The sequence below is a fragment of the Schistocerca piceifrons genome, chromosome X, assembly GCF_021461385.2.
Source record: "Schistocerca piceifrons isolate TAMUIC-IGC-003096 chromosome X, iqSchPice1.1, whole genome shotgun sequence".
Taxonomy (NCBI): Eukaryota; Metazoa; Arthropoda; class Insecta; order Orthoptera; family Acrididae; genus Schistocerca; species Schistocerca piceifrons.
In genome coordinates this window covers 745,805,560-745,821,204 of record NC_060149.1, presented here as the reverse complement: position 1 = coordinate 745,821,204, position 15,645 = coordinate 745,805,560, and the positions used below count along the sequence as shown (strand labels likewise).

The 15,645-nt window shown below is 43.9% G+C and overlaps 1 protein-coding gene across 1 annotated transcript in view; it reads left to right on the top strand.

Annotated features, from left to right (window-relative positions):
* Nucleotides 1–15,645, top strand: part of LOC124721977 (aquaporin AQPAn.G) — a 168,627-nt gene that overhangs the window by 99,174 nt on the left and 53,808 nt on the right. The window contains exon 3 of the mRNA XM_047247145.1: nucleotides 12,929–13,072. Within this exon, the coding sequence (XP_047103101.1) occupies nucleotides 12,929–13,072 (144 nt within the window). The remainder of the gene's footprint in view (nucleotides 1–12,928; nucleotides 13,073–15,645) is intronic.

Below are 15,645 nucleotides of genomic sequence, written 5' to 3'. Positions count from 1 at the left end.
ATACTAAGCATGGAGGTGATGTTAGCAAAAATCGTTAGGTAACATTTCGTACTGCGTGGAGTTGCAATACAGGAATTCCTTCCACCAGCGCGGAGGAATGGCTGGCTCTGAGCACTATGGGACTCAACTGCTGAGGTCATTAGTCCCCTAGAACTTAGAACTAGTTAAACCTAACTAACCTAAGGACATCACAAACATCCATGCCCGAGGCAGGATTCGAACCTGCGACCGTAGCGGTCTTGCGGTTCCAGACTGCAGCGCCTTTAACCGCACGGCCACTTCGGCCGGCAGCGCGGAGGAAATTATACATCTGTAGCGTTGTAAGATAATTGATACATGCTATCAGTATTATTAAAGCTTTTCAGACAGTTCTATCTTGCCCCACCCCGATCACTCCTAAATCACTAACTTAATTCAACGGAGGGAAGGTCGGGCAAGCACATTTCGGTAATGTGGAAGTCCTTCCATAAGCAGTTTTCAGAGACTGCTTATAGATACGATACGGTGTTGCAGGGCATGTGTTGTTAATAAAAACGATGCAATTTTCCTTCCCACATGCAAGCATTTTCGAAGGAACATTTCATCTTTCTTCTTTACAACTCAGAGATTGCAATATGGTATACATCCGCAGATGCCAGACAGTGGCTTTCAATTAAAATATTCTCCTCTTTACGGAAATTACGTAATGTGTGTAAGAGTACTGACTGTGACTCAGGAACAACATCTGGACGTTTATGTCTCTTCGTGAGTCGTGCACGGATAGTAAAAGCGATTATGGTAACCGCTCGTGTAAAACGGGAAATCCGGGTTCGAGTCCCGGCCCGGCACAAATTTTCGCTGTCGTCATTCTCTTATACAGCTGATGGCTGTTCGTATTCGCAGCTGCGAATACATTTCATGTACATGCTTCTAGAAACAGCTGCTCCCACGTACGTCTTGCGAAATGACTTCAGCGAGAAAATCATAGAAATTAGAGCTCAAAAATGGTTAAAATGGCTCTGAGCACTACGGGACTTAACTTCTGAGGTCATCAGTCCACTAGAACTTAGAACTACCTAAACCTACCTAACCTAGCTCTGAGCACTACGGGACTTAACTTCTGAGGTCATCAGTCCACTAGAACTTAGAACTACCTAAACCTACCTAACCTAAGGACATCACACACATCCATGCCCGAGGCAGTATTCGAACCTGCGACCGTAGCGGTCACGCGGTTCGATACTGTAGCGCCTAGAACCGCTCGGCCACTTCGGCCGGCAGTTAGAACTCGCATAGCACTTTTACTGACTACCATTTTACCAATGCACCATTCGCGAATGGAGACGGCACATTAGCTCAATTGGAGAAAATACCCGTAGGTAACATTATTGTATGTTTAAGGGATGATCGAACCTTTTTCCGAAAGTTGTAACTTCCCATATTACCAAACAGAAAACAGCAAAATTAATGTGTAACATTTTTTACTGGCCAGTCTAACGAATTTTTGTATCTACGAAGTTTGACACTCACTAGGGGTGCACTGTTTTTTACATTAGCTGACCACATTAGACGCAGGGCTTCTCTTGGACAAGTCACACTTCTATCGCCGGTCAACCCCTCCCCGCGCACCAAGCGCGTCATGTTTTGAGCCATGGAGCAGTTCGCGTCGCAGATCTTTTTACTGTATGTTGAATTCTTTTGTAAAGAACAAACCCCCTCTCACTAGTTGTAGAGAAAAAGCTTACAGTGTACCCTTGGTAGCAAATGTGTTGTGCTTAGCTATGGTAACGATTACAATTCTGTGATCCCGGTGAGTGTATGAAACTGTAGTTCAAGGAGGGTTGATTGATTCCACAGATTTATACATGAAATTTCTTCAGTCTGACGCCCATCATCACACGCGACTCGGACGCTTTAAGATCGCAATGCCTTGTAATAAATGACGTAGTCGGCATTTGCTGGATGTAAGCAAGCGGTTGAATCCTGTATAGTACATTTGGTGCCGTCATTTTAGGTAACTTTGCCACAGCGCTTGACCTGTCAGTACGAATGCAACTGCCTATTTGTTTCGTTGATTTCTTCAGTCAGGTGTTACCATAAATTGATTACGCTAAGAAGTTAAGAATTTCGCATGAGGTCACATTTTTAAATGGACAGTACTGAGAATAGTTATTTGCGCTGTGACAGTAGTAGAGGTTAAACATATTCATTAGAAGAGCACATACATGAGGTGCTAGTGATCTGGATATCTTTCGCCAGGAATGCACCGTGTAATGACGATAACATTACGGTGACAGATAGCGCGGAACATTGCCTCGTTAACCTGTTTTTGTGGAACTTTTGCCAGTGAATAGACACTCATCAATTCTGAGACTGCAGTGAGCTTCTCACCACCTTCTGGTGATGTGTTACTGACGTGGTCTCTCAGAATACCAAGAGGAGTGATAACGGAGCCCCTCTATATACTCCCTCAGATACGATATACGAGTATGCAGCTCTTTACTCCTCTCCCCTGCCTCTTTCTCTCTCTCTCTCTCTCTCTCTGCCGGCCGAAGTGGCCGTGCCGTTAAAGGCGCTGCAGCCTGGAACCGCAAGACCGCTACGGTCGCAGGTTCGAATCCTGCCTCGGGCATGGATGTTTGTGATGTCCTTAGGTTAGTTAGGTTTAACTAGTTCTAAGTTCTAGGGGACTAATGACCTCAGCAGTTGAGTCCCATAGTGCTCAGAGCCACTCTCTCTCTCTCTCTCTCTCTCTCTCTCGCCCTCCCTCTCCCACCCCACCCCACTCTTTCCCTCCTTCATTTGCCTTCTTTCCTTTCTATCCGTCTCTTACTTTCTCTCCTACAGTTTTAGATTCGTGAGAACGAACGTGTCAGAAAATCTTCTACTTTAGCAGAGGATACAATCTTAGCGGTGCATGGAAGCTAGGTCTCGATGCAGAGAAGAGCGACAGATATTTGTCGCATTGTTTACGCTACGGCATGAGCGGCAGCGCCACCAGTCCACACGTTAACACCACTTGCGGCGGCATGAAGTAATTACCGACCAATCAGAAGCCGTCTTATGGCTGTATAAGGCCACCACAGCAGCAGTTTTGACAGTCAGTTTCTCCTCACGAAGACAATGGAGCTAATCATCGAAAGCTCGAGGTTGTACCCTGAAAAACTCCGAGCATGTTTTTTACAACAGTTTTAGATTGGTCTGTAGGGTACACAGAATTTTAATATGAATTGATATACTCCTGTGTATATAACATCACACCATGTGGATGGTGAAAACTTCAATTATAATGGTTTCTAATCCTGTGCATCAGTCATCTTCAGATCTTAAGAGAAAAAACTGCCTCTTTAACGCTTTTAAATCTTGAGATGATCCATACCTAGAACTGAAACTGGTGATCAATATTCTTTTGCGATCTGGCCGATGAATTCTATAATAAGCAAATCATGGTCACGGTATTCGCATGAGATCATGTCGCGATTAAAGAGGAAAAAGAAATTGCTCAAATTCTACATCTATATACGGAGAACTATAATTCAGCGCTGTTTAATGATGAAAACCGTATAATATTACTGTACTTATGAATGTTAACCTTATACGATGGTTGGAACTTAAATAGTGGCAACTATTTATTCACAACCGATACAAAAGAGTTACATATTTGCACCTGTTGCTCTCCTTTAAAGTAGTCGCCAGCGTTGTGTAGAACCCGTTCCCAGCGATGTGGATGGCATAGCATACCGTTAGCAGAGCCTGTTCTGTTGATGGTGCGAATGGAGCGGTCTAAAGTTATGGTGATTCTCGTGTACGACTGTGATGGTGTTATCCTAACGCATTATGTTCCTCCACGGCAGACCGTCAATGCACAGCATTACTGTGCGTTTTTGGAGCATCAACTGCGACCAGCTTTGCGAAAGAAGCGGCGACACTTTCTGCGCAACCCACCCATCAATTTTGCGCGACAATGCGCGGGCGCATACAGCGAAAGCTGTGGCTGCCCTGTTCGGTCGATGGGACTGGAAAGTACTGTACCATCCACCATACTCCTCGTACTTCAGTCCTTGTGACTTTGATTTGTTTCCGAAGATGAAGGAACCACTTCGTGGCACTCACTTCAGAACTGTTCCAGAGATTCGACAGGCAGTAGACCGCTCCATTCGCTCCATCAACAGAACAGGCTCTGCTAACGGTATACTACGCCTTCCACATCGCCGGTAACGGGTTCTACACAACGCTGGTGACTACTTTGAAGGACAGTAACAGGTGCAAATATGTAACTCTTTTGTATCAGTTGCCACTATTTAAGTTCCAACCCTCGTACTACGGAGAAAAATTTGAAACACTAGGAAGGAATTGCCAGATACATATAAAGCTGGTGCCACTTACTAGTAGTAGATAGAAGATCTTTGTTAAATTTCCGGCATCGAGCGCGGCGACGCAATGGTTAGTACACTGAACTCGCATGCGGGATGACGACGGTTCAAATCCGCGCACAGCCATTGTGATTTATGTTTTCCGAGATTTCCTTAAATCGCTTAAGGCAAATGCCAGGATGGTTCCTTTGAAAGGGCCAGGCCGACTTTCTTCCCCACCCTTCCCTAACCCGATGGGACCGATGACTTTCCTATTTCGTCCTCACCCCCAAATCAACCAACCAACCTTAAATTTCTAGCTAAAGAAACTAGTATTACTACCTAAAAGCCTGCCTTACTGCGTCACCTCTTCTAGCTTAAGTAAGAATTACTTTTCATTAAGATACCAAATCAGATGGTCACTTGACGTATTTATGAGGGCTGTTAGGCTTGTTTCTACTCGAAGCCGAGTTCTTTCTCATAGACATATGGTTTTGAACTGGTGAAGCGTCAATCAGCTGGGAAGTCAGGAAGGGAATAACAAATGATGTGCTGCGAATAAGAGTTCCCAATGACATGTGGTTTTGTATTTTAATAACGCACAGAAGAAACGGGTGATTTTCGACTCTCAGTCTTCTCAGACGTTGCGACTAATGTTGGAAACACTCATAATTTTAATGGTCTACTTCACTGGTGAAACATCACACACTTAATCCCATTACATCTGCCATCTGTGTAGTATGATGTTCCATACTCTCAAACGTCGACTTACTAAACGCACAGGATTCATTTCAAACCTAGGGAATTTTCCAGTATGATTCCGCAGTACTTTTTGTACATCTGTGTATTTCTACTATAAACCTGTTTCCTTTGACGTTTTTACTGCTATTCCGAAATAAAAATTTCATTTTATGTCAATAACTTACACTCGAAGCTAACAAGACTGGAAAATCTACACACATCATAAGCTCTTCATAAAATTTATACTTCAAAGTGTATTCAAACGACATAAACTGGGACTGGACAAAGATGGCAAAGGATACCGGCAGTATCTTCCTTTCTTTTTTTGACAAAACCATCCCGTCATTTTGCTTAAATGATTTTTGGACACGACGGAGGACCCAAACGTGTGTGACTCTACGGGTATTTTTAACCTGCTCTTCTAGTATGCTAGCCCTGGCCTTAACCACTGCGCCCCTTTGCTCGTGTTGTTAGTTTAGCAACATACTAAAATCAAAAGAAACTATGTTCTTACACATGTGAGGTACGATTAAGGGAACGTTGCTGAAAAAAATCAGGCAAGAGAGGGTACGTAAATTACGCACTACTATGACTATATCTTTAAACTCCTGTCTCAGTGTCATATGTAAAAACTGACCAAGCAGTCTACTTGTGCATGTTCCGTTTCAGATGCATTGGAATCTTCATTTGGAAAACGTTATTTTGTTTACCAAAGCACTCCAGCAATTTTTAGCTGTCTTATTTATTTCCTTTCCTGGCCATACAGTCGTCGCCTTCTGTTTCCGTGAGTGCTCCTGCAGCTTCAATTTTTATTTGCATTATTTTATTTTCGATGAGCTGGTCGTACAATATCTTAGGCTATATGCAGTAGGTTTTCAGAGTTACTTCCAAAATTTCTCTATTAAGGTCTTCCAACAGTTGCTAAACTTCATCTGCATTAAAGGTAAACAGTACATCGTCATTCGTAAAACGCAGATGGTTCGGATATGCACAATTAACACGTAGACCTTCTTCATTTGCTCAATCTCTGGATCTGAAATCTTCTTCTAGAACTGCAGAGACTCGTTTTGGTTATACGGAATCTCCTTGTCTGACTCCCCTTTCAATTCATAATTTCCCACTATACTGAATACGTGGAATGGAAACTGTCGCGCTGACATATACAAGTATATTCTTTAATAGGCCAAAATATATTGAATAAAAACTTTGTTTTTCAAACGTTGTTAAAACAGATTTTGTCGAAATTTAGTCAAAAATTTTCTAAAAATTTGTTAATCCAAGACGCACTTACTGCTCCGTTCTGTAATTTCATCCACGATTTACAAGGACTCCATTGCACTACACCCACTTGCTTGATTAAAATCCTATGGTTTTTCTATGAGTTTGAAATAATTTTAGTGAATATCTCGTACAGTACAGAAAGGATAATAAGGACCTACAGTTTGTTTTATATCTTGCTTATCTCATTTCTCCTGAAAGATAAAAATTATAGCAGCGTTCCAATTTAGTATCATATAGTATTTTAAGAGACAAATTGTCAACAACTATCTCCAGTTTTAAATAAACAATAATTCCATTGCCAGTAAACCGGTATCATGTTTGACTTAGTTCTAACAAACAGCAGACGTCATTGATTAGTAAACAGAGAGTAACAAGAGAGTAAGTGCGATGATATTTTCCTCATTCTTTCAGAAGAAGGATAACAGTGCCTAGACAAATAGTCGCCGAAATTTCTTCCTTGCAGTCAGATCAGAGCGGTAGAAAGGACTAACATGTTGACACTGTACCAGGTAACTAAAAATAACTTCTATAAACACGCAAAAATCGAAGACTAGAAACTGATGCGACATTTTCTTCTACAGTGCGTTAAGATAAGTCGTCAAGCAGCTGCTCCATTCCATGTGATTTAAGGAGCCTCAAGAATTTCGGTTCACAAAAAAGTTTCGCAGGGGTGGTGAAGCTTGCACCATTTCAGCAAAAAACAGGAGGGCAACCCTTGTCTTGAAAATAAAACGAGGTTAGATAAAATTTTGACGTGTGGTTCATTACAGACGAAATGGTAATTGGAATTGGTCACGAATGAGGAAAAGAATCAGGTGTGTTTAAGGAACCAAAGAGGCCGGCCGGAGTGGCCGAGCGGTGCTAGGCGCTACAGTCTGGAACCGCGCTACCGCTACGGTCGCAGGTTCGAATCCTGCCTCGGGCATGGATGTTTGTGATGTCCTTAGGTTAGTTAGGTTTAAGTAGGTCTAAGTTCTAGGGGACTGATGACCTCAGAAGTTAAGTCGCATAGTGCTCAGAGCCATTTGAACCTTTTTTTTTTTAACTAGAGTGGCATTCGCAGAAGTGATTTTGGAGAAATGGCATGGTCAGACGTGAATTTGAACCATATTTCCCATAAAAGCGAACCGAGTGCCTAAACACTGGATCATTTCCCTCGGTTATGGTAAAGAGGATGTAGTAACTTAGCACAAGACTTATGAATAGGCCGCTCCAGTCAGATAGGGTTGTCTCTGTTACTTCTAGTTGAACGCTTTGCACAAAGTGCAGTTATGCATGATATTTTACTTTTAACAAACCCGTTACGGAGCTGAGCAAATCCTTGCGTTCCCTGTTATTCAAACTTGGAAGCGCAATGAAATGTTTGACAAATTGCATACACTTCTAAGAGAAGGTGTGACCGAAGAACAGCTTCTACACAGACTATATAAAAAAAAAATCCACGAACGGGTGGCACACATTGATTTTCTTTTAAATGGAGCAAGATACACACTGATCAGCTAGAACATTATGACCACCGACCTACTATCGATATAAATCCATGCAGGCGCTAGCAGTGTCACCTGGCGAGGAATGACTGCTTGTCAGATACACGCGCGGTGTATGTAGTATCAGTGAGCGTACTGCCCGTGTAGAACAGGGAAGAAAAATGGTTCAAATGGCTCCGAGCACTATGGGACTTAACATCTGAGGTCATCAGTCCCCTAGAACTTAGAACTACTTAAACCTAACTAACCTAAGGACATCACACACATCCATGCCCGAGGCAGGATTCGAACCTGCGACCGTAGCGGTCGCGCGGTTCCAGACTGAAGCGCATAGAACCGCTCGGCCACACCGGCCGGCCACGAGGCAGAATTCGAACTTGCGACCGTAGCGGTCATGCGGTTCCGGACTGGAGCGCCTAGAACCGCTCGGCCACTCCGGCCGGCAGAACAGGGAAGGCGCGCGCTCTATCGGAGCTCGGCCGAGGGCAGACTGTGATGGCCCGAAGCCTCAGCACGAGCATTTCCGAAACTGCAAAAGTGCTGTCTCCAACACGTGGTGAAACCACGTCCAGACGTCGTGTGGTTGCGTGGCCACCTCTCACTACAGATGTCGGATGTCGTAAACTGCGCAGACTGGTAAAACAGGAAATGTGACGGAACTAAATTCAGACTTTAATGATGGGCAGAGTACAAGTGTGTCTGAAAACGCAGTGCACCGAACACTCCTGACTATTTTCCTCTGCAGCTCACGACCCGTGCACGTGTCAATGTTAACACCAGGACATTGGCAACTACGACTGAAATGGGCACGTGACCATCAGCACTGGCCGTTAGCGCAGTGGCAGAGCGTTGCATGGTCTGATGAATCCCGATACCTTCTTCATCATAGCGAAAATGACCGCGAGTCCGTCGTCTTCCGGGAGAACAGTTCTTGTACATGGTGGCGGCTCCATTCACATGGGGATCCAGGGGTCCACTGGAGCACGTGTAAGGCATCATAACGGCCAAGGAGTATCGTGCACTTGTTGCAGACCACGTACACCCCTTCATGATGATCGTGTTTCCCGACAGCAGTGGCATTTTTCAACAAGATAATGCGCCCTGTCATAAGGCAAGGAGTGTGATGGAGTGGTCCGAGGAACACAGTGGCGAGTTCCAATTGATGTGCTGGCCCCTTAACTTACCAGATCTGAACCCGATGGAATACTTCTGGGACGTGTATGAAGTGACGTCAGAGCTAGTCGCCCCCCTCCCTGGAATTCACGGGAATTAGGTGACTTGCGTGTGCATATGTGGTGCCAACTCGCTCTAGCGGAGTACCAAGGCGTCATTGCTTTTATGCCACGACCCTCTTCCGCTGTTATCCGTGACAGAGGTGGATGTACCGGCAATTATGTAGGTAGTCGTAATGTTGTGGATGATCAGTGTACATTGATTAGTTTGGATTGACAAAGAATTTGTAGCAACAGAATTTGGGTAATGCCAAGTTCATGTCTCCTGGCACGTGCAGAGAATAGCGCGCACACATCGGATGAGTGTAAATCTTACAATAATTATGTAGTAATGCGTAAATAGTAGTGTCACATTTGTTGTAAGCCAAACGCAATATCACGCAATAAGTCTTCAATAAAACACGAGAGAATAAGACAGAACGGCCCGCGTTTTTTAATTAACTGGAGGTAACAATAACCAGTATGTTACGAGTAGGAATGGTCTTACGAATAAAACTAACAGTCAGTTTCATTTTCCGTGTCGCTAATGGCTGTTATCCGTTGGAATATGTAATGATTTATTTTCTTTGTGGTTAAAACCGCGGTTAAACTCAACGGTTGTCTAGCGCACAGTTCTTGAATTCGTACCGTGTTGTACCGCGCTGTATCTACGTAATAGTACGTCGTGTGACAACGTAATCTCGAAGTAATAAATTTTCACTGCATACCTCCACATTAGCAACATTGCTGTCGTCTCTTGTGTGCTTATTACTTCACTTTCCTCGTTTCCTTCGAGGTCATATGATAGGAAGTATGCTTAAAAATAAAACTTCTTTTTAAGTAACTTTGCCGGCCGCGGTGGTCTCGCGGTTAAGGCGCTCAGTCCGGAACCGCGCGACTGCTACGGTCGCAGGTTCGAATCCTGCCTCGGGCATGGATGTGTGTGATGTCCGTAGGTTGGTTAGGTTTAAGTAGTTCTAAGTTCTAGGGGACTGATGACCACAGATGTTTAGTCCCATAGTGCTCAGAGCCATTTGAACCATTTTTTAAGTAACTTTATTTAAGAACCACTATTACCAGTTTCTATCTGTAACAGTTCGTCTTCAGGCGGCTTACTGGCTTTCATAGTGGGGTCTCGTAGTCCGTCTTTTTACGGAGGTAGCGCCCTAAACTAAGCAGAGATTTATACTTGGTAAGTGCAAAATTTAAGGGAAATAGAAGAATTTACATTTCGAAAACCAAAAACACTGTTTTTGAATATATTTCACGCTTTATATCTGCCTGAACTACTTAGTTTTCGAGTACCGCAATGGCTGATTCGGTCCATACAATGAATATATAGATTGCGATAATTGTGCCACTTACGGTTTTAGCACTAGGTAGCTGAGACACAGTGCAACACTAAATTTACCAAATCAATCTTCCATGACAACAACGCGTGAGCAGTTATACCATCCTGTATGCGTGGAATAAAGTCACCTGAACCTTCCTGGCAGATTAAAACTGTGTGCCGGACCGAGACTCGAACTCGGGACCTTTGCCTTTCGCGGGCAAGTGCTCTACCAACAGGTACCCAAGCACGAAATAGCATAACTGGTTCAAATGGCTCTGAGCACAATGGGCCTTAACATCTGAGGTCATCAGTCCTCTAGAACTTAGAACTACTTCAACCTAACTAACCTAAGAACAGCACAAACATCCATACCCGAGGCAGGATTCGAACCTGCGACCGTAGCAGTCGCGCTGTTCCGACTGAAGCGCCTAGAACCGTTCTGCCACCGCGGCCGGCTGAAATGGCATACCTGAAGAAACTTGCAGATTCCCTTCCTCTCCTAACACACGCTATTATCATGATAATAACATGATGTCTCCTCGGAGTAACTAACGTTTTCTCCGTTGTGACTATTCCTGTCAGTTAAAACCGGAATTCTAAGAATGCCAGTTAATTACCAGCACGTTATCCTAGTTTTCTAAGGACAGCTAGATAGCATCACTAACTCAGTCGCTCGTTAGGGTCTTTTCAAGGAAAGTTTTTAAATTACTAGATATTTTCACCGAGGCTAGCAGTGAACAAAACACACCAAGGTGACAAAAGTCATGAGATAACCCCCAATATCGTGTCGGACCTCCTTTTCCCCGACGTAGTGCAGCAACTCAACCTAGCATGAACTCAACAGGTCGTTGGAAGTATTTTGCAAAAATATTGAGCCACGCTGCCTCTGCAGCCGTCCATAATTAAAAGGTGTTGTTGGTACAGGATTTTTTTGCACGAACTAACGTCTCGATTATCTCCTATAAATGTTCGATGGGATTCATGTCGGGCGATCTGAATGGCCAAATCATTCGCTCGAAATGTCCAGAAATAATTCTTCAAAGCAATTGTGAACAATTGTAGGCCATTGAGATGGCGCATTGTCATTGATAAAAAATCTGTCGTTGTTTGTGAACATGAAGTACACGAATGACTGAAAATGGTCTCCAAGTAGCCAAACGCAACCAAGGACCATTCCGTATAAACACAGCCTACACAATTATGGAGACTCCACCAGCTTGCACAGTGCCTCGTTGACAAATGGTTCAAATGGCACTGAGCACTATGGGACTTAACATTTAGACCCCTAGACTTAGAACTACTCACACCTAAGTAACCTAAGGACATCACACACATCCATGCCCGAGGCATGATTCGAACCTGTGACCGTAGCAGCAGCGCGATTCCGGGCTGAAGCGCCTAGAACCGCTCGGCCACAACGGCCGGCACCTCGTCGACAACTTGGGTCCATGGCTACGTGTAGTCTGAGTCACGCTCGAATCCTATCATCAACTTTTACCAATTGAAATCAGGATTCATCTTACCAGGCAACGGTTTTCCGGTCATCTAACGTCCAACCGATATGGTCACGGGCCCACGAGAGGCGCTGCAGCAAAGGCGCTCTTGTCTGTCCTCTGCCACAACAGCTCATTAAATCCAGATATCGCTGCACTGTCCAAACGGATATGTTCGTCGTACCTCCGACATTGTTTTCTGCGGTTATTTCACGCAGTGTTGCTTGCCTGTTAGCACTGACAACTCTATGCAAACTCCAGTGCTCTCGGTCGTTAAGTGAAGGCCGCCAGCCACTGAGTTGTCAATGGTGAGAGGATCTTGTCTACTGCCGTCTCTGCATAGTGGTTAGTTTTCACTAAGTGAGGTCTTCGCAGGATGTGGGTACTGTGATGTTTGCGTACGTCTGGTTATGGTTAACCATTAATATGCGCTCATCTGAGGATTCATTGGGTCGAAAGTTAAACGAAGGGTAGCGGTTTGAACGGCAGAGGAAAAAAAGTGCCAAGGCAAGATGAAAGGGAAAAAAACCTCTGCGATAGTCATGTCGGATAGTAAGAGCAGCAGCGGATTGCTTGCTATCTGCGACAGTTCAGCAAGGGTTAGGTGGATATCTTAGACGATGTGAGGCGTTGTTACTCGGCGGATGTAGCTGAATATTGGCGTTGACTGCTCTACTTGCGTCTGCATACCTGTAACAGTTGGGCTCATTATCGGTTAGTGTCCGATATGTCATATACCGGATTCAGAGTGTTGTTAGTGCTTTAGTGTGCGAGTTTATCGGCTTCCCTGCTGTTGCCTGTTGATCGGCTGTGCTAGCAGCTGGCGTAGCCAGCTGACATATCCAGTCAGTATTGCTGATGTGCAGGGAGTCGCCGATGTTGTCGAGCTAGCAGTGTCATTGGTCGCTTATGCTTCCACCAGTGGTTGTGTACGCGATACAACCGCGATTTTCGTAAGTGAATATCGCTGTCCTGTAACTTTTGTCAACTCAGTGTATGAATCTTGCAGCGCATTATGTGCCGCTTAGTTACGATGCGGTGTGTTTTGCAGGCGCTGGGCCATGTGAGCGGCGGCCACGTAAACCCTGCTGTGACGATCGGGCTGCTGGCCAGTGGAAACATCTCCATCCTCAGGGCGCTCTTCTACATCGTCGTCCAATGCATCGGCGCTGTTGCTGGCTCAGCCGTACTACAGGTAAAATAACTGACCCGATTATTTTTATACACATGCTGTTCTGGTCTTAAATAACCGTGCAGTACATTGACATGACGACATATTACATACACTATCAAGTAAAATTATTACAAACTCCCAAATGCATTATTTTGCTACGCCAGCATTGCAGCTAGCCAAGCTAAAGAGAATCAGTCGGATTCTGAAGCGCCGCCGATGGTGTGTGAAACCATCTTCACGCCTGTGTTCGCCATGGTCGTTAAACGGTGCGTAGTGGAGGATTCACATAGCGGACACGACGCTATAGGTTGTCCAACAGCAGTTCACTTGGGTTATGATATAGGTAATTTGCGAACCGAGGAAGTTTTTTGAAGTCTAGACGAGTTCCTCCAACCAGTTCTAACACTTCTAGCGTTTTGAAAATGTGACTAATAGAAGGGTGGTATCCATCGTTAATCACCAGCAACTCATAGTGACGATTTCGAGCAAATTGAAGATTTTTCAGTCGCTGCAGTATCGTTACCGTCAATTCCGACATCAAATTAAGCTATTGCATAGATGTGATTCTAGCTACGTTTTTTTTAATACTTAGCAACTGCATTACAATATGCTGCGACGTTAACCTCGGACGTCAGTGGTCTCTGGAACACCATTGTTAACAATGCGGATATTCAGATTGGTTCCATTAGTCTTTTCACCATATACTTTCACTAGAGAGACATGTGGGAGTTCATAGCAGTCGCTGTTGTGTCTGCGTTACCAAGAATATGTGTACTATACAGTCAAAGAACTGTGACCACCTCACCAGTCGCTAAACTTGCCTTGTAAGCACCTGATGTTCACAAAGGTTCTTCGCATATCTTTGGAGCGCATAGCGACAAGACTAGTGAGTGAGTAGGAAGTGAGCATTCGATAGTAATAAGAAAATGGAGTGCATTTGCCTTCAATTCCAGCAAAGATTTTCGAACTGATGGAGCATACATCCACTATATATGTTCTGTTTTTAACCAAGTTCATTATATCTGGCTAGTTTTTCACCTCTTCTCGTAGTTCGTCTGCAGTGGTACCATTCTGGGAGTTTCTCATTGTCTTACGCTTTCTCCTATATGTTGGATTTCAGCTCAGGGCCTTGTCGAGGTAGAGTGGGTTGCGTTCCTCATCGATATAGACAGCTGCATTGCAGGTGTAACACAAAGAAGCAGTATCTGTCGCGACTACTGACTAACCCACGGCTCCCGAAGAGGAGCACCAGCCTTTTCGGTGTTTGACTGATTGATCTGTAGCATTAGCTGATACTGCGAACAACTGAAAGCATGGAGAAGTTACAGCCGCTATTTTTCCCGAGGGCATGAAACCCTACTGTATGGTTATATTTTAATGGTGTCGTTTAGGGTAAAATATTCCGGAGGTAAAATAGTCCCCCATTCTGAACTCCGACACGCGTCCTGCTCAGAAAGACGTCATAAGGAGACAAAGAATTGGTATTCTACAGGTCAGCAGGGAAGTAAGAGTTTTAATAAGGGAGATGGATAAGTCGAAGTTAGATACAGAGGGAATTAGTGAAGTGCCTGGAAGAACAGGACTTCTGGTCAAGTGAGCACAGGGTTTTAAATACAAAAGCAAATAGGGGTTATGAAGGAGTTGGTCTAATAATGAATAAGAATATGATATGGGCAAGTTAATATAAACAGCATAATGAACTCATTATTATAGCTAAGTGATACACGAAGTTAATACCTAAAACAGCAGTACAATTTTATACGCAAACTAGCTCCACAGATGATGATACTGAGAGAACTAATGAGGCTATAAAAGAAATTATCCATGTAGTTAAGAGAGGTGAAAATGTAATTGTGGTAAGGGACTGGAATTCGATAGTAGAAGAAGAAAGAGACGGAAAAGCAGTAAGAGAACATGAACAGAGGAAAAGAAATGAAAGAGGAAACCGCCTGGTAGAATTTTTCACAGAGCATAATTTAATCTTTGCTAACACTTGTTTAGGAATCAAACAAGGAGGTTGAACAACCGGAATAGACTGGAAACACTGGAATATTTCAGATCGATAATGGTAAGACAGTCTTTCGGAAACCATGTTTTAAACTGTAAGATATTTATAGGAGGAGGGATGGACTGACCATTATTATTGCTTATGAATTGCAGAATAAAATTGCTGAGATTGAAAAACGATAGGAAATGAATAGAAATATCCAGATGTGGTTGAGAGTTCCAGTATTATGCAACAAAATGGCTCTGAGCACTATGGGACTTAACTTCTGAGGTTATCAGTCCCCTAGAACTTAGAACTACTTAAACCTAACTAACCTAAGGACATCACACACATTCATGCCCGAGGCAGGATTCGAACCTGCGACCGTCGCGGTCCGCGGTTACCGACTGTAGCGCCTAGAACCGCTCCGTCACTCCGGCCGGCATTATGCAACACTTGATTGAAATACTGGAAAGGAGTGCAACAGAAGACAAATGGAGAAAACGACATTCCGTTTAAAGAGAGGGCGATTAACATATTATAAGTTTTTTTTAAATATTTGAAACAATCGCTTTTTATGACACGATCATAACCGGTTTCGACCTAC